The sequence below is a fragment of the Mastacembelus armatus genome, chromosome 4 (genome assembly GCF_900324485.2).
Source record: "Mastacembelus armatus chromosome 4, fMasArm1.2, whole genome shotgun sequence".
In the NCBI taxonomy this organism is placed as follows: domain Eukaryota; kingdom Metazoa; phylum Chordata; class Actinopteri; order Synbranchiformes; family Mastacembelidae; genus Mastacembelus; species Mastacembelus armatus.
In genome coordinates this window covers 22,136,656-22,157,380 of record NC_046636.1, presented here as the reverse complement: position 1 = coordinate 22,157,380, position 20,725 = coordinate 22,136,656, and the positions used below count along the sequence as shown (strand labels likewise).

General features: G+C 40.5%; 3 protein-coding genes across 3 annotated transcripts; 2 read left to right on the top strand and 1 right to left on the bottom strand.

Moving 5' to 3' along the window:
- Positions 1 to 118: 118 nt before the first annotated feature.
- LOC113129500 (cytochrome P450 2J2-like) lies at positions 119 to 6,896 on the bottom strand. Its single transcript, XM_026305534.2, has 9 exons — positions 6,608 to 6,896; positions 6,213 to 6,375; positions 4,541 to 4,690; positions 4,176 to 4,210; positions 3,337 to 3,513; positions 3,116 to 3,254; positions 2,825 to 3,012; positions 2,280 to 2,421; positions 119 to 928 (listed from the first exon to the last, which is right to left on the bottom strand). Exons 1-9 carry the CDS (start codon positions 6,806 to 6,808, stop codon positions 753 to 755), a joined length of 1,371 nt encoding a protein of 456 aa, XP_026161319.1. The 5' UTR covers positions 6,809 to 6,896; the 3' UTR covers positions 119 to 752.
- An 840-nt stretch (positions 6,897 to 7,736) lies between these two features.
- On the top strand, positions 7,737 to 11,041 carry LOC113129501 (cytochrome P450 2J2-like). Its single transcript, XM_026305535.1, has 9 exons — positions 7,737 to 8,042; positions 8,562 to 8,724; positions 8,892 to 9,041; positions 9,144 to 9,304; positions 9,385 to 9,561; positions 9,967 to 10,108; positions 10,198 to 10,385; positions 10,495 to 10,636; positions 10,773 to 11,041. The coding sequence occupies exons 1-9, from the start codon at positions 7,872 to 7,874 to the stop codon at positions 10,946 to 10,948; spliced, it is 1,470 nt and encodes a 489-aa protein (XP_026161320.1). The 5' UTR covers positions 7,737 to 7,871; the 3' UTR covers positions 10,949 to 11,041.
- Positions 11,042 to 12,190: 1,149 nt separating this feature from the next.
- LOC113129539 (uncharacterized) lies at positions 12,191 to 20,105 on the top strand. Its single transcript, XM_026305591.2, has 19 exons — positions 12,191 to 12,478; positions 13,066 to 13,231; positions 13,347 to 13,499; positions 13,591 to 13,751; positions 13,936 to 14,112; positions 14,195 to 14,333; positions 15,025 to 15,212; positions 15,307 to 15,448; positions 15,549 to 15,715; positions 16,760 to 16,811; positions 17,042 to 17,268; positions 17,604 to 17,769; positions 17,878 to 18,030; positions 18,103 to 18,263; positions 18,448 to 18,621; positions 18,726 to 18,867; positions 18,989 to 19,176; positions 19,565 to 19,706; positions 19,853 to 20,105. The coding sequence occupies exons 1-19, from the start codon at positions 12,287 to 12,289 to the stop codon at positions 20,026 to 20,028; spliced, it is 3,066 nt and encodes a 1,021-aa protein (XP_026161376.1). The 5' UTR covers positions 12,191 to 12,286; the 3' UTR covers positions 20,029 to 20,105.
- The last annotated feature ends 620 nt before the right edge of the window (positions 20,106 to 20,725 follow it).

Genomic DNA, 20,725 nt, shown 5'->3' with positions numbered 1-20,725 from the left:
TGGCTGAGACACCAGAACAAAACCTAAAGAACCTGAAAATCTTAATTCGAACAGATTTTTTTTTTTTTAAGTATTATTTTTTTGGGCAGTTTTGCCTTTATTTTGATGGGACAGTGTGGATAGGCAGGGGGTCAGGGTGGGGAGGGGGGAGGGCATGCAGGTATACAGGACGGCCGGCTCGTTAGTCGGGCCGGCGTCACCTGCGTACATGGACGGGCACGCTACCACTACGCCACCAGTGACCCCCCGAACAGATCTTTTAAAATAAATATTAAGCACATGACATTTCTTTTATTTTATATAACAGTTGTATCATTGTTGGGTAGAAATACTCTATTAAAAGTTAAAGTCCTGCATTCAAATGTTTATGTAAGAAGTATATTTATCAGCAAAAGATACTGAAAGTACCAAATAATGTGTAAGTGTAGACATTATGCAGAATGGCCTATTCCAGAATCTTATTCTGTATTACAAGATTACAAATATTATTTTTATATTATTATTTTATTTTTCCTACTATCCTGCACTCCTTAGCCAGAGCTCATCTGAGACACAGCACCACCATGTCTGCAGGGTCAGAGACCTTTCATCATGATGTTTCAGAACTTTTTGATTATATAGACTTAACTGGTTTTGTGTCGTACTTAAAGATTTGACTTGCACAGGATAAAATCAAAAGATTACAAGATTACAAGTGTTTTCTCAGAAAAAGTACTACAAGATAAATGGTTCTGTTTTGTCCAGCTGGTGGTTCATCGTGGTACAGCACACAGGCGGTAAGGTTTGGGACAGCGAGTGGCTCCCAGTTTAAACTCCAGACTGGGCTGCTCTCCAGCAGGTGCTGAGAAGGAAAACCTCTGAAGGAGGGAGGTGAAGAAGAGGAACAACTCCATCCTGGCCAGCTGCTCCCCGAGACACACGCGCTTACCTGAGAATACACAATTTTAAAGGGACTAACAAAATATTACTGCAGCTCTACAACAAACTAGGGACAAGACAGAGACACCGATTTATAGAAGATGAGTATGTAACTGATTGTTAAATCGTTGTAACATTGTACAGCATTGTAATGTTTATATCATCCTAAGGCACTGTCCCTTCCTACCAGCACTGCAGCAGGTGTTTGTGGAGGAGGTTTAGGAGAGCACTGTTCTTGCCAGCCTTGATGACTTCCAGAGGTATGCTATCATTTCCCACAGACTTGCGATGGAAGTCGATGGCTTTGCTAAGCTCTTATCGAGAGGGTGGAATGTTGAGTTCTTCCGTGTCAGGCAAGGGGCAGGTATTCTCGACTGCTGTGTCAGTGACGATGTTCTTTCTTGAGTAGAGTTCTTGATAGTGGTCTGCACATCTCTCCATCTGCTTGCTTGGTTCAGTTATGATGTCGCCTGAGGCAGACTTTAGAGGTGCAGTCTTGGAGATGCTTGGGCCAAAGGCTTTCTTCAGACATGATGGCTGCTTTCATAGCATTGTTAACATGTCATAGAGCATTAGAGTATAGCATTAGACAGACCAGGGCACAATGTCCTGACATTCCAGCTTCCTAGTCGAAAGATAGGTGTTATTTTATTCCTTCCATCTTTGCTTGGTGCAAGGGTTTAGGTACTTTCCCTAAGCTTAAAGCACCCATTGAAGCAAGCACACTGTGGCGGGTTAGCACCTTACTGGCTGGGGGACACCCAGCTTGGGCAGTTGATAGCTGACCAGTGGTTCTGCAATGGTCTCTCCCACTGTCAGAAACAACCCACAGCACCCGAGCCTACTCCAGTCACTCTGGACTTATAACTCGTGACTACTGTCTTGCACTGTAAGCGGCGGCATTGGAGTGGCCTCTCCAGGGCAAAATATGTATGGGGGTCCTGAGATGCCCAGTCAACAGGGCCCCACTCTCTGCCTCACTGATGTGGTCCAAAGGAAAGCAGAGCAATACATTTGGTACCAGTTTGGCTGCAGAGGCTGCCGCTGTGATAATGGTTTACATCACCAGTTCACCTTCGGGGCCCACTCCTGATTTGTAAGGTTTATTCCTCTACACTTGACTACGGTGGCCGACAAGGGCAAACGTGCCGCAACGGCCAAAACACATGCAAGAGAGAAAACACAATGGAAGTGCGCCAGGTGTTCTGTTACTTTAACAGTTGGGGTGCACAAGGTTTTCTGGGGAATGTTTGTGTTGGGCATTTCACAATGTTGTAGGCAAAGCGTTTAGTAAAGGACATGGAAGTTGAACTCACAGAGTTGCCTCATGTTAGATATCAACAGACATTAGATTGACTAACCTGCTGAAAAGGGAAGGAAGGCCTCTCTCCTCCTGAATTTACCCTCCTGGTCCAGAAAATGTTGAGGGTTGAAGGAGTGTGGAGTTTCCCACATCGATTCATCATTTAGGACAGAGTTCAGTGTGGGCAGGATCATGGTTCCCTGAGGAAATATCAAAGAAAAGTGTTGATCAAACTGAAACAAGGAAACTGAAATTCAACTTCATTCACTGTTGAATTTCAAGACCTAAAATACAGTGTTGAGTAGTGAGCCAACAGTATATGATGAGGTTACATTAAATCAACATATCTGTTTCTTTACATGATTATTTACATGATCTCCCACCTTACAGGCAGTTTTTTGGTTTCACTTCATATCATTATTAAAGGTATGTTTACATTGTTCAAAGTAACTGGTGAGAAAACTATTGTGGAGTCACTCTGTGTTTGGGAGACAAGATGGTTTATGAGTCAGTAGCTGAAAAGCAGAGCGTTCAGAAGCTCTCCCAGAACATCCAACAAATGAAATTCTCCAATAAATTTCTTCTCAAATGTCAATCATGCACCTTCGGGATTGTGCACTTGTCAAGCATGGTGTCCTTGTTTGTCAAGCGCATAAAACTGAGTGGGACAATGTTGCCCATCCTCTGGATCTCGTGAATGACTGCATCAGTATAGGGCATGTTTTCTCTGTCAGTCAGGGAGGGCTGTCTGGATGAACCAACCACAGTGTCGATCTCAGCCTGGACTCTCTCTACACACAGTGAAAGCAGGAAACAGTGTGAGTCTGTGTGTAGATGTAGTTTAACATAATGTGAAGAGGTGGAACAGATGTTCCTCATTGAACACACAAACACCTTGTATGTCAGGGTAAAGGATCATATATAACAGTCCCCAGTGTAAAGTAGTGGTAGTAGTTTCAGCTCCAGCACCAAACAGGTCCAGGGTACAAAAACACAGATTGTCGAGATCAAATCCAGAATCTTTGTCTTCTTTCTATCAATGACATTAAAAGACAGAACCAATAATAAGTTGACATGTTTTATCAAAAAAGCAAAATGTACATTAAAACATTCACCTCTCCCATCTCTATGAGGAAGGAGTCGATGTAGTCTCTTGGTGAAGAGGGGTCCAAGCTTTGTTTGTGTTCTTTGATCTTCATTTTTACAAAGTCAATGAGTTTCTGTGTCAGGGTGAATATTGTTTGATGAGGTCCAGGGAGCCATTTCATTAGCCAGGGCACTGTGTTGTAAAGCTACAGAGCAGGAAGACAATCAAAACATCAACTGAGAATCAGCCAACAGTTCACTACTCAAACACAAACAGCATCTGAAAAATACAAGCATAGTGTTGTATTGTGATTCTCTGCCATGTACAGATTTAACTCCTTTTCACCTGGGCCTTGCTTTGGACTTCAAAACATCACCACCTTATGGCAGGATGCTCTTGTCCGATGTTCTGTGACTCCTATAGAGTCACTCCATCATCATTCATCCTGTGATGAAGTATGATTTGTTTTTTTTACACGTCAATCACTCTTGATTGTGGGTAATATGGACATTTATGGCCCTTGTACAATGGGGGTTTATGTGGTCTGTACCCAGCAATAGGGAATAAAGAAAGCTCTACTGGGGCTTTTCCACTAGAACCCCTCGACTTGAATCAACTTGGTTTTTCTGGTTTTCCATTAGGGTATAGTGCCTGGCAGCAGGTACTTTTTTAGTACTTCCTTGGCTGAGGTTCCAAGTGAGCTGCGCCAACAGACTGTGGGCCATCAATTGGCACTTGGGTTATTCAGCAGGACAATGATCCAAAACACACCAGCAAGTCCTTCCCTGAATGGCTCAAAATATTAAGGTTTTGAAGTGGCCTAGTTAGAGTCCAGACTTAAATCCAATCGAGATACTGTGGCATCACCTTAAACCCTCCAGTGTGGCTGAATTTAAAGAATTCTGCAAAGAAGAGCAGGCCAAAACAACAGTGATGTGAGAGACTCATTGCCAGTTATCCCAAACACTTGATTGCAGTTGCTGCCACCAAGAGCAGCACAACCAGTTATTAGATTTAAGGTGTAATTACTTTTGTATTTACTCAGATTGTCTTTGTGTAATAATAACATTTGTTTGATGATCTGAATCATTTAAATGTGGCAAATATGCAAAAACATACACAATCAGGAAGGGCTAAATAGTTTTTCACTACATAGTGTACTGCTTTCTAATGAGTTAAAAAGCATGAGTTGATCAGCTGCTGCTTGTAGAAAAACACAGTTTGTTTAGCACCTTGTTGATCTGCAACAGCTTCAGTGAGATATTGACACTCCTGCTGGATGGATGGCTCCAGGGTCTTCTTGCCCACACCAAAGTTTCTGAGAGTATGAAGAGCAAATCTCCTCTGCTGCTTCCATGGATAACCACTTGACATCACAAGACCTTTGGAAACACAAAACAACAATAAACCACATGTGATGTGAAACTGAGCATATTAACAACTAACTAAATGCTCAAATGCTGTCAGTTTGATGCTACTGGCCCAACTAAACACTAGGCAACAAGAGTTTAAAAACGTTGCCCACACAGTCAGTGTTGGCCTCTAATGTTTTCAGCAATGGTGCTGTTGTGTAGGCATCAACAGATACATGACTCAGATCCTGTGTTGATATGTATCAATGGAACATCATATGCATTTGTTTATATATGATGCTTTTTGATAACTGTCTCTGGCCTCTGACAGTGGCTCCTGCAGGGTTTACTGTCTGTCTGCTGCTGCTGCTTCAGCATGAAGGTGGGCTGATCATTGCTCTGTGTTAACAGGACACTGTGGTCACACACCAGAGAGTATTACAGATGCTTTTTCCAGAAGAGGATACCAACGGCCCTTCACTTTCGCTCAGAGATTAATAGACTAGGTGACTGAGAGGATGCATAGTGGATAACAGGGCTGTTTGTGCTGGGGCAGTTCCTTAAGTAGCTGCAGGGAAGTCGCAGGTGGACAAGATCCTGAATTGGCTTGGCACAGCATGCTTTTTTCTGAGGATTAAACCAAAGGATTCCATTGTTGCCAGTATCCCTGGAAAACAACTCCTCACCCCATACAAGTTGTACCAATTTGTTACACTTTAATTTGGCTTGTTTGGTGCCCCCAGCCACATTCCAATCCTTCATGGCTGCTGCATAGTCATGCTGTATATGCTGCTGCCTATTTGGATGATATGATCAAGTATATGATCAAAATACACACTGGGACTTGGTTAGGTCAGACGGCTCGGACAATGGGGGTATGTGGAGGAGGGGCTGTCTGTGGGATGGAGATGCGGATCAGGTGGCTACAGGAGGTTATGTGTAAGGTGCATGTGTAAGATTGGGAGAGTGGGTGGCTGTGTAACACAGCCGAGACTGATTGAGTAATCTGATCTATTTTATTGCAGTAGGTGGCGTAGAGCAGTGAGGGGACTCACTGAGACTAGAATCTGCTGTGTGTCAGCGCAAGAACTGCAAACATGTTTGAGAAAAATGCTGGGTTTTCAATAAAAATATGGTTGCTCACTGACAGCAGCATTCCTCATTTTTAGCACTTAACCTCTTACACCAATATTTATAGTACAAAACTGAGAGAGAGAGCAAAGTTTTAGCTCAGCTGAAGGTGTAAGGACTGTCTTTAGAATATGTGGGATGGGTAAAAGGCATCTACATATGTTTAGACTCCACTGCAGCTCTGAACCAGTAAAACTAGTCCCCACCTGAGGTCAGCATAGTGTAAGAAGCATGACCTGCAGCAGTTATATTTAAAATGGAAGAGTGCTCCACTGCTGGACACAAATTGGTCCCTATTGTGTTGCCTGTAGTCTTATACCACTGCAGGAGGGGTGAGGGGCTTTTACATTCCTGTGTCCAGGGACCCATTGTTTTATAATCTGTCCATAAGTGTACATAGAGCAAACACTGCACAGACTACCTTTATTCCCAGTTAACTCATGAAACATCGGTGTAATGGGACGATCTGTGTAATCCTCTCCTCTTTGGACCAGGGCTTCTCTCACAAGCTTGTAGCCATTGATGATCACAATCCTTCCACCAAAGAGACGAAGGCTGAAAACATTTCCATATCTCTCTGCAAACTGAAGACAAACAGCAGATTGGTGATACTGAGCTGTTTGCCAGTACATATTTTCTGGCATCCTCAAATGTTACCTAACCCTACTGGATCAAAGTCCATTTTTTAATGGAGCCACAACAGCCTGAGAAACAACACAACATATTTGATAAGGTATAATAAGACCAACCGGTGCCATTAAACTTCCTCTCTCTTCTAGAACTCGAGTTAGTCACTTTTTATATAAGGACTCGTACCTCTGTGAGCTGCAGGTGAAGTCTGGACGGGTTGATCCGATGAAGATCACCAATCAGAGGAAGAGCCCACGGCCCAGGAGGGAAGTTTGTCGGGACTCTGTTCCTCACAACATCAGCCAACAGCAGAAACACACACAGAAATATCACAATACTCCTGCTGTCCATCCACTCCAAGCCGACAACACTGGACACTGTCTCCATGTGGTAGCTGAGTTATGTTAGTCTAACAGCTTGGACTACTATCAGGACTACACGGAGCTCAGTTCAAGTATGTCCAGCGGCAGCCTCATAGACGCGCAACTCCCCCACACACAAAACACGCCCACTGGTACACGATGTTACAGTGGCTGAGACACCAGAACAAAACCTAAAGAACCTGAAAATCTTTATTCGAACAGATTTTTTTATATCAGGCAGACAAAATGCTGATATAGTGTAAAGTGTTAGGTGTGTCTGCACTATCGGTAAGCCTGCTGCTGGACCGTCAGTCACATCAACAAACATATTTGATTTCAGATGCTTCGCTTTATGCACTTAACCATCCAAATAAAAGCTTGTGTGCCACTCAATTGAGGGGAAATGACAGATATTTTACTTTATATAACAGTTGTGTCATCAAATAAATAGTTATAAGGTCCTTTTAAAAATTGTACTTATATATAAGGAATATTTGTTGGCTTCAAAATATATACAAAGTACAAAAAGTAAAGGTACTTATTCTGCAGCATGCTCCATATTAGAACCTTATATGATTAAATGGATAAATGTATAGGTAGTACTTTAATGTATATGGGTATAATGTATAATATAATATAATAATGTAAAATACATACAATATACTATCAAAATGTATTGGAGAGGGAGTTTAACATTTAATTCAAATACTAAAATAATGTACAGTGCTAGAGGAACTATTTAGTGAATTTAATTTATTGCTGCATTCTTTAACACTGGGTCACATGTAGTTATGATTATGAAACCACTATCTGCTAAATACATCAGTTAAAATTAATATCTACTGACTGTACAAGTCTAATTTTTAGGAAGACCTCCACATGCACACAGGCTGCAACAAGCTGGAAGAGTTCAAATTCCAGCTTTGTTGTTCTCTGCAGAGGTTCTGTGTTATATAATATTTCCTCACTGAAGCCTATTCCACTCCACGGCCCACCCAGATAAGGCTAAGGTTACTCCACCATCCATTCTGAGGAAAGATATTCAGATTTCAGAGAAAGTCCACAGGTTCTTCTGAAGTGTTTTCACCATGATTTTTGAAAGTATGGATTTTACTGGTTGGCTATTGTTCGGTTTCCTGTTGTTACTTTTGTCTGATGTAGTCAGAAACTGGAATCCCCGCAACTTTCCACCTGGACCCTGGGCTTGGCCTTTTGTAGGAAATATCTTTACTGGACTCGACTTTAAAACAATGGAAAAGGTGAGGTGAACTCTTCATACAGTAAATTGTTTGTGATAACTGTCTGTCTGTTTTCTCCTAATCTACAGGCTACAATGAGTCAAATGAATAACTTCAATCTTTTATCATCTACAAATGATATTCACAAACATAACTATGAAGGTTAAGTTTAAATTTATCTGTAGAGCCTAACATCATATAACAATTACAGTCATTACTGAATGAATGAGGTATGGAAGCATTTTTTGGTTTACAGTCAGCATAAAAAAGTTGTATGACATAATTAGCAGTTCATTAAATAACTACAAATGTATTTACTATTTCAAGGTGGGCAGTTTGAAAAGCTGTGGAAACAAACGGCAAACAGTATCATTAATAGTAAATAATCTAGAATTATTCTGAGCATAAACAATAGAGACTTTTTGGTTTTACTGGGAAGTTACTTCAAGTTTGTAACTGTTTATATAATCAATTTATATGCCAAAGCATCTGAAGTCTTGTGCAGACATTTCCTCTCTTGAAAAGCAGTTTGTTTTGCAGCTTGCTCAGCAGTATGGCCCTGTGTTCAGCTTGAGGAGAGGCAGTGAGCGGATGGTGTTTATTTCAGGATACAAGATGGTGAGAGAGGCTCTTGTTAACCAGCTGGACAGTTTCGTTGATCGACCGATTGTCCCTCTCTTCCATACTGTCTACAATGGACTTGGTGAGTAAGTGAACAAGTAAGTGAGTGTATGACACTACAAATGGGTTTTCCCCATAGTAAATCTAAATCATTTTATGCTGTGTTTAAAGAACAGCCCTTACATCCAGGTCATGTAGGACAAAGTACAATATATATAAGAATGCACTACTGATGTTTTTCATTTACAGGCATTGCTTTGAGCAATGGGTACCTGTGGAAGAAACAGAGGAAGTTTGCCAATGCTCACCTGCGTTACTTTGGAGAGGGCCAGAAATCATTGGAAAAATATGTCGAAGTGGAAAGCAATTTCCTTTGTGAAGCATTCAAAGAGGAACAAGGCAAATAGTTACTGTGACTTGACTAGTTTGTTTTCCATGCAAGAAAGGGATTTTTCTACTATGATTTATTATGGTTTGAATTTTAACGCACTGTATCCTCAGGAAGGCCCTTCAACCCCCACTTCACTGTGACCGGTGCCGTGAGTAACATCATCTCATCTGTGGTCTTTGGACATCGCTTTGAATACAGCGATTCAAGCTTTCGCAAAATTCTGGAGTTGGACAATGAGGCTATCATGCTCGCTGGCTCTCCTCTGACTCAGGTCATTCCCGTATAAACTGATCAGAAAACAAACTGTAGTGCTGGTCTCTAAATGATCTGACAACTTCCTCCATCAAACAGCTGTATGATGCCTTCCCTGGTTTGCTGAACTACCTACCAGGACCTCACCAAACTGTTCAAAACAACTACAGGAAGATCTTGACTTTCCTGAAGAAGGAAATTGAGAAGCACCAGGAAGAGTGGAACCCTGATGACCCTCGTGATTATATTGACGTATACCTGGCAGAAATGACGAAGGTAACACGTCCACATTTTCAGTAAAGCTCCCTGGAGGATGGGTTCATGATTGTTCAAGTTTGTCATAAAACAACATTTCAGTATCTAAATGAACAATTAACATTTTGCTTGCTGTAATAAACATTAACAGATCAGATTAGATATCCTAATGAGCTTCCAATGTAATTGATGAGAGACAAAATCCGCAGAAATTATTACAGCAATCCAACACATACTGTACATGTCATGCAGATTGTAATTATTGACATGAGCACAGGGCCTTTATTGATTAACAATGTAAACATGGTTATTATAAAATGTAATTTTCTATTTACAGTTAAGAAAGTAAAGTAGCCAGGAGCAGCATGGCATCATGGTATGTATAATGTCCTAATATTACAGTGATATCTGTTGATACATTACCAGAAAAAAGAAGATCCCCAGGCTGGCTTCAACATTGACTGCCTGTTTCTTTGCACCCTTGACCTGATTGAGGCTGGTACAGAATCATCTTCCACAACTTTACGCTGGGGGCTCATATTCATGATGCACTACCCAGAGATACAGGGTTAGTATCTTATTAATCACAAAACCACAAGAGTTCTTATGAAGGTTATAGCTATTTCAGTCATAATGTGACTCTGCTTCCTCACTCAGAGCGAGTCCAGGCAGAGATAGACAGTGTGGTTGGACAGTCGCGTCAGCCCACCATGGCCGACAGACCCAGCATGCCCTACTCTGATGCTGTCATCCATGAGATTCAGAGGGTGGGAAATATTGTTCCCATGGGATTCCCTAAAATGGCCAGTAAAGACACTACACTTGGTGGATACTTCATCCCTAAGGTAAGGGACTATTTGACAGATTCACCCAGGGATGACTGTCAAACTGTAAAACTTGTGTAATAGTATTTATACAAAGGTGATATCAACCATATTTCATGGCTTTTTCCAGGGCACAGCTACTACTACGATCCTTGCATCAGTGCTGTTTGACAAGAATGAGTGGGCCACTCCTCACACCTTCAATCCTGAGCATTTCTTGGATTCAGAGGGCCAGTTCCGCAAGAGAGACTGCTTCTTGCCATTTTCAGCAGGTTTGTTCTTTACTACTCCACATTTAATACAACTATTTCACTTACAAGCATTGTTATCAACACTATTTATAATGGGACCGTGTACCATAACTGAGGAATCCATAGTCTAAAGCTACTGTTGACTGTCTCCTGACAGGTAAACGTATGTGTTTAGGTGAGCCTCTGGCCAAAATGGAGTTGTTCATATTCTTTACATCGCTCCTTCAACGCTTTACCTTCTGTCCGGTTCCTGGAGAAATGCCCAGCTTGGAGGGTGTTCTGGGATTCACCTATTCTCCGAAGGAGTTCAGGATGTTGGCCGTGCCGCGCTGATGTTACCCACATCTTCAGCCATTCTCATCCCAAAAAAACGGCAGGATCTCAACAGATCCTGGAACATAGCAATAAAAAAAAATAATAATCAGACTCATGTCTTACATGTATTCATTTTTTTTTAAGACAACATGGATATGTCTGGTCAGAATTCATTAACTTTTTAGTGACTCATCAGTTTTGTTGTGCCTTGGTTTTTGTATTACTGGTGCATGAACTTTAGTGTCTTATGAAAAAGCTAAACTGAAAACAGCTGTGTGACACTATGTAAGGTCTGTAATGTAAGTTCACAAATGACAGTTCACTACTATCTTTATCATCATAATGATGTTTTTGCAAACTAAAAACATAAAAAAACCTTTCTAGACTCCAACTAACATCAATACATGCAAGCATGACAAATAAAAATGTAGTCCAGTGCAAACACATGGCCATTTACCTTCTGATGCTCTGTCCATGACATTTTCCCTCATATTCATAAAGACAGCAAAAAAAAAAAAAAAAAAAAAACTTCTGTTAGGCAGTATCTTCAGATTTGACCTTAATATAATACAAATCTGTGTTAGGGACATTATATTAAGTTCTTAAATTGACATGATTTTTGCTGGACTCTTTTGGAAAACAGTAAATGGACTGACAGGTCATAAAGTTAGGATTTTATTGAAAAGGTGAGAGTCCTAATGTCATGGTCCAGTCATATTATGTTAAAAAACTAAAAGATGTACAATGTTATTAGAGATAATATTCTGTATCTCTTGAAAATCTTTGTCAAACAGGATTTGAGTGAAATAACATTTGACAGAAATTTAAAAAATAAGCCTTGTATGTTTATACTAATTGCTCTGACTGTTTCCTTACAGAGAAATCAAACCTCATTTTACATGCAACTGCACATGGATCAGTTGGCCTTTTATTCCCACTGAACTTTGTATTGTTGGCTTGTCTCACTTTACACAATGAACTGACAATCTCGCCATCTAAGGTCACTGGAAGACAGTGGAAGTTTTTCAGTGTGATGACAAATTATTAAGCTGACTGCCATATAATTACTACATTAATGCATATTACTTTAAAAAGCTTTCATTGTGCTTGCCAGAGTTTTGTCCAGACAAAAGTAGCTGTGGTTTGTATCTGATTACACACTGTTATGCACCTCTGCACAGACCGACTGTGAACCTGTTTTTTCAGTCATGGGTTACGTAATATTAGCAGCACTGAGCATGTCAGAGGTTGACCCAGCAACAAACAGGCATTATAAAACCAGGTGTTCAAAAAGAAGAAAAACCATCTTGAGGAACAAGGACATTCTTTCTGCTGCTGGTGTGACTCAATTTAAACATGTGGATTTATCATTTTTTGCTAAGTGTTGACATCAAAGGTCTACTCTTGTTCGCTGTTTTGTTCCTCCTGGTAGCACACTTCCTCAAAAATAGGAATCCTCCAAATTATCCTCCAGGACCACTGGCTCTGCCCTTTGTGGGGAATCTCTTGAGCGTGGACCATAAACATCAATACATTTATTTTACCAAGGTAACAGCTGATACACAGGTTTCACCTTAAGGAGCTTTGTAACTATTAAGGATCAAGAACAAAATATTGTCATTTTATTTCTGAATGCATCAATATTAAAATGTAGTTTTGTGTTAAACTGTCTTCAATCATATTTTGACAAACTTTTTGCTGTGAATATTTTAAATGTCTGTAATATTTTATTAATATGTGAATCATATTGAGACATAATGAAACATTTGAATCTTGTATTTGATTAACAAATACTAAACACTAAACACTACTGTATCATTGCTATCAGGGTAGTAGCACAGGTGAGCAATCACAACCAACTATAAAGAAACTGGAGCCATTTAAATGATCAATTCGAGCAATGCAACTTCAAATTGCTCACACATTTATTTGCATTTAAAATATAGATTTTCATATAGAAACTAATAGATACCAACATCTGACCAAAAGACCTCTTGGCACACTACTACAGTAAGTGGGTCAAGAGGTCTTTTTCCTTGTATGGTACAGTAGGTCTTGTATTTGTACAGTTTGTAAAATTCAAAGGTATAACGTGCTGATGTGCTGCAGTTTGTACCTTGATTTCTTGTCCACAGCTGGCTGATGTCTATGGGAATGTGTTCAGTGTCCGCCTCGGCAGCGAGAAGATAGTGTTTCTGTCTGGGTACAAAATGGTGAAGGAAGCCTTGGTAACACAAGCTGAGAACTTTGTGGATCGACCACCCAGTGCACTTGGTGAAAGATTTTACTTAGGAAGCTCAGGTGCAAAAGAAAACTCAATGTCAATGCAAAAACAATCTTTCTTCTGTCTCATGTTGTGAAGAAATAAGTCAGTTATTAAGTTAATAACCCTCTTCCTTTGTATGTTTGTGCTTAGGTGGACTTTTCATGAGCAATGGTGAAACATGGAAGAGACAGAGGCGTTTTGCCCTGTCAACCTTACGCACCTTTGGCCTGGGCAAAAGCATGCTGGAGCAGAGTATCATTGAGGAGACTGGTTACCTGCAGGAGGCAATAGAGAATCACAAAGGTGGTTTACACTTGGTGCAGCAGAAAATAAGCAAATGATCCTGCACAAACAGCAAAAGTCTTGTCTAATCAGTGAAGTTTTCTTATTTCAGGTGAACTTTTCAACCCGGCGCGCCTCTTCAACAATGTTGCGTCCAACATCATTTGCCGACTGGTGATGGGGAAACGGTTTGACTACAATGACCACAACTTCCAGGTCATGCTGAAGTATATCTCTGACATAATTCGGCTAGAGGGCTCCATATGGAGTTTAGTAAGTAAACAATATCAATTTAGTTCATTCAGTGTCAGCACCTTGGTGGGACTGTAAGAGTCAGTGCTTTGAAATCCATCATAGGCTTCATGATCTTGGTCAAAATTGATCAAACATGATTTAAAAAATTGATGGAGAGTGACGCTGTAAATACATTTTTAAATTTTTATTTTACCCACTTTAGTTTTATGAAGCATTTCCCCGAGTGATGAAGCATTTGCCAGGCCCTCACAACATAATGTTCAACAATTTCAAAATCATCCAAGACTTCCTCATCCAGGAGGTAAAGAGGCACAAGAAGGACATGGACCACAGCAATCCCCGGGACTACATTGATGCTTTCCTCATTGAAATGGAGAATGTATGTGCACAGCTGCATTGCCCACACTGCACTGTAGCAAGTAATGCTTTCTAATAATATTCTCTACTGCATTTCTAAATAGCATGAAGACGCTGAGCTGGGCTTCACTGAGGCCAATCTGGTCCTGTGTTCTGCAGATCTGTTCCTGGCTGGAACAGAGACAACCTCCACCACCTTGCAATGGGCTTTGGTTTACCTGATCAAAAACCCTGATGTCCAGGGTAGGTGACATGGTATGAAGAGTCTACAGCCATGTTAGTGACTCTTTGTGGCTGTACTTACAGTGCAGTGCTTCACAGCAGAAAGACAAAAAATTTCTCTATAGAAAAATCTTAGTCCAGGAAGGTAAACCAGTAACCGAGAGGGAAGGACTTTATGGAAAGATGAATCGTAGCATCGGCAGCAGCAATGTGGTCGATGTACAGGTCCGTTGTGGTGAAGATTTACGGGTCAATGTATGTTCCTACTGTCACTTATGGTCATGAGCTTTGGTTCAAAACCGAAAGGACAAGATCTCGGATACAAGCGGCTGAAATGAGCTCCCTTCACAGGGTGGCTGGGCACTCCCTTAGAGATAGGGTGAGGAGCCTGGTCACCCAGGAAGAGCGTGGAGTAGAGCCGCTGCTCCTCCACATTGAGATGAGTCGGTTGAGGTGGCTCGGGCATCTGTTCCAGATGCCTGCTTGGAGTGTTCCAGGCATGTCCCACTGGGAGGAGGCCCCGGGAAAGACCCAGGACACACTGGAGGGACTGTGTCTCTCACCTGGCCTGGTAACACCTCGGTGTCCTCCCGGAAGACCTGGAGGAAATGTACAGGGAAAAGGAAGTCTGGGAATCTTTGTTTGAGAACAGAAAATGCAAATCCTTCCCTGTAAACTTCCTTATTTCTTTCCTTTTTGTTTTTTTATTTAGAAAAAGTCCAGGCAGAGATAGACAGAGTGATTGGACAGATTCGCTGGCCCACCATGGCCGACAGACCCAACCTGCCCTACACTGACGCTGTCATCCATGAGATTCAGAGGATAGGAAATATTGTTCCTCTTAATGGACTGAGAATGGCTGCCAAGGATACAACACTAGGTGGTTACTTTATACCCAAGGTGTGTATAGCACACATTCCTTCAAAACGTCTTCCTGAAATCATACGGGAAATGAAAAAATATTTTGTGTGAACCTATGGATTTGGGTTTTTAGGGTACACACTTGATGCCCAACCTGAGCTCTGTACTGTTTGACAAGACTGAATGGGAGACTCCAGATACCTTCAACCCCAGACACTTCCTAGATGCTGAGGGAAAGTTTGTGAAGAGAGACGCTCTCCTGCCTTTTTCTGCAGGTAAACTGCATTCATCTAAATCTTATACATAACGTGAACCTGAATAGAACCGTCATCCTCTGCTCTTTCACCTTCGTATGTATGTTTTTTGACTCTACAGGGAAACGTATGTGCCTCGGAGAAGGCCTGGCCAAGATGGAGCTCTTTCTGTTTTTTGTGGGCCTGTTACAAAAGTTCTCCTTCTCAGTTCCTGATGGAGTAGAGTTGAGTACAGAAGGAATAACTGGAACCACACGTGTACCCCACCCATTTGAGGTTTACGCCAAGGCTCGCTGAATGTCACTGAATCCTGTTTATGGTCCTGTGTGTGACAATTGTTGTTATATAAGAATATTCTTGTATTAATGGCACTCAAGACCTTTCCCTTGTCCTGGTAGTTATCACTTATGAAGTTTATAAACATGCATTCTTTGAGATTACAATTCAGAAACATTGGTTGGTAATGATCGATTTTATCATGATTAAGCTATTGGTTAATAAGGATCTGAAATCATTTAGAAACCATTTTAATATATTTGTTAATGAGTAATAAATGATTTGTTGATTGGTGTCATCAGTAAAAACATACCATGCATTCATAGCTACAAGATGGGAATTAGTCAGTACTGCTATTTTAATATTTGCATTGATGACTTATTAACAAATAATCATAAGAAATAATTAACGTGTAAAATGAAAGCAGTAACTACTATTAGTACTATATCAATTCACGATCGCACAAAAAATACTATGCAAAACACTGAAACATAATATCATTGATACAAATAAACAAAAAAAGTGGGTAAATAGCCACCAATAGCTTTTTCATTGGTTGTAAATTTACTGAAAGTTCAAAGTGTACTGCACCAGCCTAATGAGTACCTCTATGTTGCTGGTGTAAAAGAGAAATAATTTTAATGATTTATTATTCTTACTGATTATTTGTATTATTTTTACTTGTATTCACAGGTTTTGTCTGCACTCTCTTTATTGCTCACCCAGGGGTTTTTGCCACAACACTAAATAAACTACTGTTTAAGTTAGTTTCTCCACTATGAAAACGATAGTCTTGGAAAACAGCACTCGACCATAATGATGCCTAACAACGCCTGGGAAGGGTATAGTTAATGTGTGGCAATGTTGATTTGGTGTGGGTCTTTTAATAAAAACATATGAGTTGGGTAAAATTTACTAATTTGGCTTTCTTCATTTTTCTTAGTTACATCTTAGTCTAATTTCCTCCTTTACTTTTAATTTATAAACTACGACTAGGCTAAGGTACATAACATCTTTTTTTGGGTACAGTTACCATGGTTACAGGTGTTGTGACAGTGTCTGGGATTCTGGTTAATTCGCATTTTGGCTAAAATCCTGTCAGTGTTCAGTGGGACAAGCTGCATTTCATGTTTCTTCCAAGAGGCGCCAATCGTCAGATGGCAGAGACAGGACGTCACTAGGAAGCTGAGCAGTTGGTAGCCTGCAACAGGTCAAGAATTTTAATGAACTTTACAAAATAAACAGTGTTTCAAATGCATAAATCATAAGCTGCGAGTGAGCGGAGCACCAGCCCATCCCTAACTAGGAATGGATGATGCAGCAAGTGACACCAATTAGTCTGCTGTTCTTCTCTGCTCCTGCTGCGCTTGATAATGTGGCAGTTTGATTTGTTTCTGTGGTTTGATCTGAGAGGACTGATGCTCTTCATTTTCACTGTTTTCCTCACAGTGTATGTTCTGAACACAAGGGATCCACCAAAGTTTCCTCCTGGACCACCAGCTCTGCCTCTTCTAGGAAACGTCTTCAACATTGAATCTAAACAGCCTCACATTTATTTAACCAAGGTAAGACTACAGCATGAAGGCAGCAGTTTTCATTTTGTGGTTTTTTGAGTTCTAAAAAGTTAAAGTTAAAAAAAAAAAAAAGTTGTTGTCTTGGTATTTCTACTTTAGTAAACAGCCAGTTCTGTAAGATAAGCAGGTCCTCAAGCATTGGAAGGTTAAAATGTTTATATTTATTTTGATTCTTTAATTTAACATAAAATATCAAATGTTATAGTGTAAAAAACATGCTAAAAACCCCTGTTGATACAGTGTTAATATATATATTGTCCTGGAATGAGTCAATCTAGTCACATGCTAGACAATAGTCCAACTATTCCCTGCCCCTGCATCCACAGCTAGCTGATGTTTATGGGAATGTGTTCTGTATACGCCTGGGAAGACACAAAACAGTGTTTGTGTCTGGGTGGAAAATGGTGAAAGAAGCTCTAGTGACACAGGCAGACAACTTTGTGGACCGGCCTTACAGCCCGATGGTCAACAGAATATACTCAGGAAATTCAGGTAAACCACATCAACTTAGAATACACACATGGAGTACATCAGTGTTGTTAAAGTAGTAAACCTGTTTCCTGAGCACTGACTGGGCAGTTTGGTTTCTTTCGATCTCAGCGGGCCTTTTCTTCAGCAATGGGAAGGTGTGGAGGAGACAGCGGCGTTTTGCCATGGCCATGTTACGTACCTTCGGTCTGGCAAAGACCTCCATGGAGCAGAGCATCTGTGAAGAGAGTCGACATCTGCAGGAAGCGATGGAGAGGGAGAAAGGTTGGCAAACACAACACAACAGAAAAGACACAAACACAGTGCACTCAGTCTGAATACATTTCTTCTGTTCAGGTGAACCGTTCGACCCTGTACCACTCTTGAACAATGCTGTGGCCAACATCATCTGCCAGATTGTGTTTGGAAGACGGTTTGACTACGGTGATCACAACTTTCAGAGCATGCTGAAGAATCTGACTGAGATGGCCTATCTGGAAGGATCCATATGGGCTCTGGTGAGATGCAACACTGACATGTCAGAGAACACAGTTTTACCATCGAAGGAGAGTTATTAAACTTTTCTGTCTGTTACTTAAATGTTTCTCTAACAGAAAATATTCCAGGCCACATTCAGATCTTTACTTGCTCGTGGACAAAAACACCACCACTAACTCAATCCCTTATTTTCTCTCCAAACAGTTGTATGATGCATTCCCAGCACTGATGAAACACTTGCCGGGCCCTCACAATGACATCTTCAGCAACTCCAAATCTTTGGAGGCATCTATCAGGGCAGAGGTAGAGAGGCACAAGTTAGATCTGGACCCCAGCAACCCACGGGATTACATCGACACCTTCCTGATAGAGGAAAAAGTATGGCCTTAGCATGACATTGATCAGAATTGCTAAAATGAGAAACAAAAGCTAATCTGTTTCTGAACTGATTATATGTTTTCTCTCTCAACTCTGCCTGATAGCGCAACAGGAACAATGACCTGGGCTTTGAGCAGAACAACCTGGTTCTATGTTGCGTGGATTTGTTCCTGGCTGGCAGTGAAACCACTTCCAAGACTCTGCAGTGGGGCCTTATCTACCTCATCAGGAACCCTCATATCCAAGGCGGTTATTCCAACAAGACAAACCTCACATGATGTCCACATTGGCAGCACAGCAAATAGACGTGAAAAAAAGAAAAAAAATGTTAAAGAAAAAAACCTGATTATTTCTCTCTTCTCTACAGAAAAAGTCCAAGCAGAGATAGACAGAGTGATCGGACAGACCCGTCAGCCCACAATGACAGACAGACCTAGGCTGCCCTACACTGATGCTGTCATCCATGAGATTCAGAGGATGGGAAATATTGTTCCTCTCAATGGATTCAGAATGGCCACCAAAGACACAACACTGGGCAGTTACTTCATACCCAAGGTGCATGTACTCACAGCACACAACAAAACAGACAGCAGTGTCCCTTATGTTAAACTTTAAATTCAACTGACACAAATATGAGACCATCAGAACATCTTACATGACAGTTATTGAGCTTACAAATATACACTACTGGCTGTAATTCAGCTAGAACAATATGGTTAATACACACTTGTTACATTAGTTCTGGCATTAGGTGTGTTTGTACTCAAAAATGATTTCTTATGCATTTTTATAAACAAGAGTGTAAACATTTCTCTGAGGATTATGAAGAGCAATAACCTTTTATGTTATATCCTATTTGTGCTTACCAACCACATGCTGAAAATCTACACTTAGAAAATAAAAACAGTCGAGTAAGCCGACTGTTTTTTCTGGGTGTGTGCAGGGAACCTCTGTGATGCCCAACCTGACCTCTGTGCTGTTTGACAAGACTGAATGGGAGACCCCAGACACGTTCAACCCTGGACACTTCCTAGATGCTGAAGGAAAGTTTGTGAGGAGGGATGCATTTTTAGCTTTTTCTGCAGGTAAACTTCACACTCAGCTGAAAACTTACATTTGAAACATTTTTTGGAAACTTTCATCATTAGGTGATATAATAAAATAATTTTGCTAAACACATACTGTATAACTTTGGGCTGTGTTTTTTTTTTTTTTTGTTTTGTTTTTTCAGGAAAGCGTGTATGTCTGGGAGAGGGTCTGGCAAGAATGGAGCTCTTCTTGTTTTTTGTGAGTTTGTTTCAGAAGTTTTGCTTTTCCACTATGGATGGCGTTGAGCTGAGTACAGAAGGAATCATTGGAGCTACACGTACACCACATCCCTTTAAGATCTACGCCAAAGCCCGCTGATCTCTGCAAGTTCTGCCGTACTATAGAATGTGTGCTGTAGTAAGGCCAAAACAAATGTTTTCCTGTCAATATCTAAATGCCAGTACCACTGATGAGTCTAACATATGTGTGAAATGCTGGAGCTGTGGTATAGTAGTACAAGGATATCTTCCTACAGTGATGTGTGTAATTAATTCATGAGTGAATATTGTAATGCATCCACAAACGCAGCAAAACTCTTCTCTCAATTGTTAAAGTGCAACAAAGATCTCATGATTTCAGCTGGACTATTGCCCATTAGAAAAAATAAATGTCAGTAAATAAAACTATGTGTAGGTTACTAACATGTATGCAAAATTATCCCTATGTGGTCAATTTATAAACTGCTTATTTATCATCACTTGAAGGCACCAAGGACACAAAATAACTTGTATTGTTGAATTATGTGCTAGACATGTGTTGAAATGAAATACATCTGTTTTATTTCCTCTTCTAAAATTGATGCTACTCAGTGGAAACAGTTTTAGAAAAAAAAAAGTATTTATTTATTAATTCACAAGAAAACCAAAGGTTTGAAAAGATTAAGTCCTTAATTTCCTGATGTTTTGCTTTTCTTCGTTTACACACAAACATGACAATGCATATGTAGTTTCTGTGCTTTGCTACGTTCGATCGTATTTCTGATGTTATATATAAATATAAACGACACTGTTTTGGA

Excerpts from the sequence above, each read along its gene's own strand:
- LOC113129500 (XM_026305534.2), bottom strand. The coding sequence starts at position 6,808 with ATGGAGACAGTGTCCAGTGTTGTCGGCTTGGAGTGGATGGACAGCAGG. Across the intron at positions 3,514-4,175 it reads GCCACACTGGAGGGTTTAAG|CTTTACAACACAGTGCCCTG; the intron begins GTGATGCCACAG and ends CCTGCTCTGTAG. Across the intron at positions 3,013-3,115 it reads CCTTTACCCTGACATACAAG|AGAGAGTCCAGGCTGAGATC; the intron begins GTGTTTGTGTGT and ends CACTGTGTGTAG.
- LOC113129501 (XM_026305535.1), top strand. The coding sequence starts at position 7,872 with ATGATTTTTGAAAGTATGGATTTTACTGGTTGGCTATTGTTCGGTTTC. Across the intron at positions 9,042-9,143 it reads AGCATTCAAAGAGGAACAAG|GAAGGCCCTTCAACCCCCAC; the intron begins GCAAATAGTTAC and ends CTGTATCCTCAG. Across the intron at positions 10,637-10,772 it reads CTTCTTGCCATTTTCAGCAG|GTAAACGTATGTGTTTAGGT; the intron begins GTTTGTTCTTTA and ends GTCTCCTGACAG.
- LOC113129539 (XM_026305591.2), top strand. The coding sequence starts at position 12,287 with ATGTGGATTTATCATTTTTTGCTAAGTGTTGACATCAAAGGTCTACTC. Across the intron at positions 15,716-16,759 it reads CATTTGAGGTTTACGCCAAG|TGTCTGGGATTCTGGTTAAT; the intron begins GCTCGCTGAATG and ends GTGTTGTGACAG. Across the intron at positions 19,707-19,852 it reads ATTTTTAGCTTTTTCTGCAG|GAAAGCGTGTATGTCTGGGA; the intron begins GTAAACTTCACA and ends TTGTTTTTTCAG.